Source organism: Sinocyclocheilus rhinocerous, unplaced genomic scaffold (genome assembly GCF_001515625.1).
Source record: "Sinocyclocheilus rhinocerous isolate Xijiao unplaced genomic scaffold, SAMN03320098_v1.1 scaffold2938, whole genome shotgun sequence".
Lineage (NCBI taxonomy): Eukaryota > Metazoa > Chordata > Actinopteri > Cypriniformes > Cyprinidae > Sinocyclocheilus > Sinocyclocheilus rhinocerous.
The window spans coordinates 91,613-94,496 of NW_015638564.1; the positions used below are offsets into that span (position 1 = coordinate 91,613).

The 2,884-nt window shown below is 39.7% G+C and overlaps 1 protein-coding gene across 1 annotated transcript in view; it reads right to left on the reverse strand.

The window, feature by feature from the left end:
* Positions 1-1,484, reverse strand: part of LOC107749713 (spondin-2-like) — a 9,333-nt gene extending 7,849 nt beyond the window's left edge. The window contains exons 1-2 of the mRNA XM_016564857.1: positions 1,189-1,484; positions 345-577 (exon numbers count right to left, since the gene is read on the reverse strand). Coding sequence (XP_016420343.1) covers positions 345-570 — 226 coding nt within the window. The 5' untranslated portion in view covers positions 571-577; positions 1,189-1,484. The remainder of the gene's footprint in view (positions 1-344; positions 578-1,188) is intronic.
* Positions 1,485-2,884: the final 1,400 nt, after the last annotated feature.

The following is a 2,884-nucleotide window of genomic DNA, read 5'->3' on the forward strand; positions in this document are numbered from 1 at the left end:
AGAGTTTAGCTCCAACCCTAATTAAACACACCTGAACCAGCTAATCAAGCTCTTACTAGGCATAGAAACTTCCAGTCAGGTGTGTTGAGGCAAGTTGGAGCTAAACTCTGCAGGACACCGGCCCTCCAGGACCGAGTTTGGACAGCCCTGGTATATCACCTAACCTTTGTTTTGACTTCCTTTGGAGGGGTTAATCATAGTTACTGGGTCAAACCCCCTCAATAGGAACAATGTGAAAGGATTGGGTGAACAGACCCAAAAAGGGGTGCAGCAAATGTTAAACATTTTTACAAGAATAATGGTTACTACTACCCTGTTCTTACTCATAAGATCAGCCCACTCACCAATGATGGGGGACCACTGAGCAGGCGGCCTGTACAGAGGGTAGTGTTTGGGGAAGGCAGTCTGAGTCCACTGGCCGGTAAACGTCAGTCTGTACTTGGCTGCGGACGGCGCCATGCACACGCGGTCCACGTCGACCGGCATTGCAGGGACTCCACTCAGCAGGGCCAGAGTCCCGGTAAGCCACTGCAGCCAGCAGTTCACTTTCAAAGATGTCATCTTTTCCATGCTGGTTCTGTGAGGGAACAATAAACTGTTTTACCAGGCATGTGGATGCATGCCATAACCAGGTTTGGACACTATGGACCACTCCTTCCTAAACTACTGCATATGACAATGGTAAAACAGGGGAATTAAAGACTTTACATAAACTCCTCTATGAGTGATTTGGTGTAACTGTGCCATACACTGACTAAGAAGAAAAGAATGTAGGTCAGGATAACCAAATTCACTCTCTGTGTTTCCAGGCATTCTTACATGAAATATTCAGAAGGATTGGCAATGAAATTTCCCAATTTGTTGAAACTGGTTAAGCGATACTCAATATAATATTTTATAAATATTTTTTTAATCACTATGTTATATTAGCATAGATTGTTACATCAATTTATATTAGTATTACCCAACTTCATGCACCATGCACTATAATTAATTTAGACATTATTATATTCAAAATAGAATTAATTTAGTATGTATACACAGTAGTATTTATTATGTATTTGTCATAGAAAATACTACCTTTAAATGCATATGCCCTAAAAAAGGATTTGAATGTATCATAATTAAGCAGAAGCAATTCAACATTGTGCAGCACAAATAAAACATATAGTTAAAGAAAGTACTTACAGGTTTTGATGAGGTTTTCTGCAGAAAAGCTTGAGTGGAAGTCACCTGTGCCCAGGCATTCAGAGGAAGACTGCAAGATTACTGTGTGTCTTCCAGCTATTTATGCGTTTCCAGCGGTCCCCACAGTCTAACAATATCAATAACCTCCTGACCCCTCCCAGATATAGTATCGAGCGCTCCACACTCTACATTACAGTTCCATGCATGATTTCCCCTTTGGTCTCGGCAAACGAGTCACCGTTTGAATCAAGATTCACACTTTTTTTCCCTCTCCCAACCAGAGATGCATAGAGAAGGCAGCATTATGAAGCTCCTGAGGGTTTCGTAGTCAGTTGAGGAGGCAGTATTATAGGGTTGGTTGATTGTGGAAGCAGGCTTGGCTGGTGGATCAGCAGTGTGGAAGCACCCAGTAAGCTGAAAGCTAACAGATCCCGCCTGCAGCCAGTAATTGCTTCCACATGCTCACATTTTGCCCCTCACCCTTCTCAAATTCTCTCCAGTTTCTTGACACTTAATTTGCTGAGAGCTGTTTGGATGTGGTTTTCTGCAAACCAGTTCCATTTCTGAGAGCTTACTTGAAGGTTCTTTAATATTCTTCTGTTGTAAATCGGGCTTTGGTCCAACTGGATTGCGACATCTAATGTGTTTTATGCCTGTCTCAATCTGGGGTCAGTTTCTGTCAACCATCCCTCGTTGTTCATTTGAGTTGTCTCACATGTCACTCCATTTGGTCACAATGGACTAACTAAAATATGAATAGAAACTACAGATAGTGTGTTAAAATGAGCTTGGATTGATCACACAAATTTAACAATAACTCTAAGGAAGTAATAAATAGATGAGAGTATCTTTAAAAGGCCAAAATGTAGGTCATCATTTGCAAAAAAAAAAAAACTCACTCAATCCTAATGTCTTTACCAATACAGTGCTGCTGTGACACAGGACAATGATGCACAAAAAGCATATGCATTGTACTAATTTAACTCATAAACTAACTACATTTGTTTTGTTTGAGGTGTAAGTGTAACTCTCGCAGAGTTAAAAAAATATATAAATTGTAAGACTTTGCATTGTTTAGGGTAACCAGAAAACCATATATGCACAATAAATCACCAGACTAGTCCACATTAATCTTATCAAAAATCCATCCATTTTCCAAACCACTTGTTCTATGTTTTGTGGATACTGGAGCCCAGTTTTCCAGGGTTCTGGGCCGTGGGCAAGGGAACACCACCTTGTCATAGTAATCATTACTAAGTACTTTTTTTTCTTCTTGAAAGGCACTTCACTACATATGCAACTTTTAGAAAAAGTATTTTAAGAACTACTTCCAGCGCCAACATTTCATATTAATTCTTTATCCAAAGTGACCACCCAGGTTTGTTGTTCTGCTTTGAGGCTTTCCTAGAGACTGCTGATTTCTTTTTTTGTTGATTTCTTACCAGAAAACAGTCGGTAACTGTGTCAGTCTGGGCTGTTTTGGGATCTATTGTGTTTGAAACAAAAATTTAACCAATGCAGACTGTTCAGATCTTGGCACGGATGTTTATGAAACCATTAACTAGTTCCAGAAATGATGCCTTTAACTAGGTCACATTATTTTTCTTGTAAAAAAGGTAACTGAAGTTATGATAAAAGTGAAAACATGTTTACAAAGGAACCAATGCCCGTCTTTTACTGAAGCCTAAACATGGTA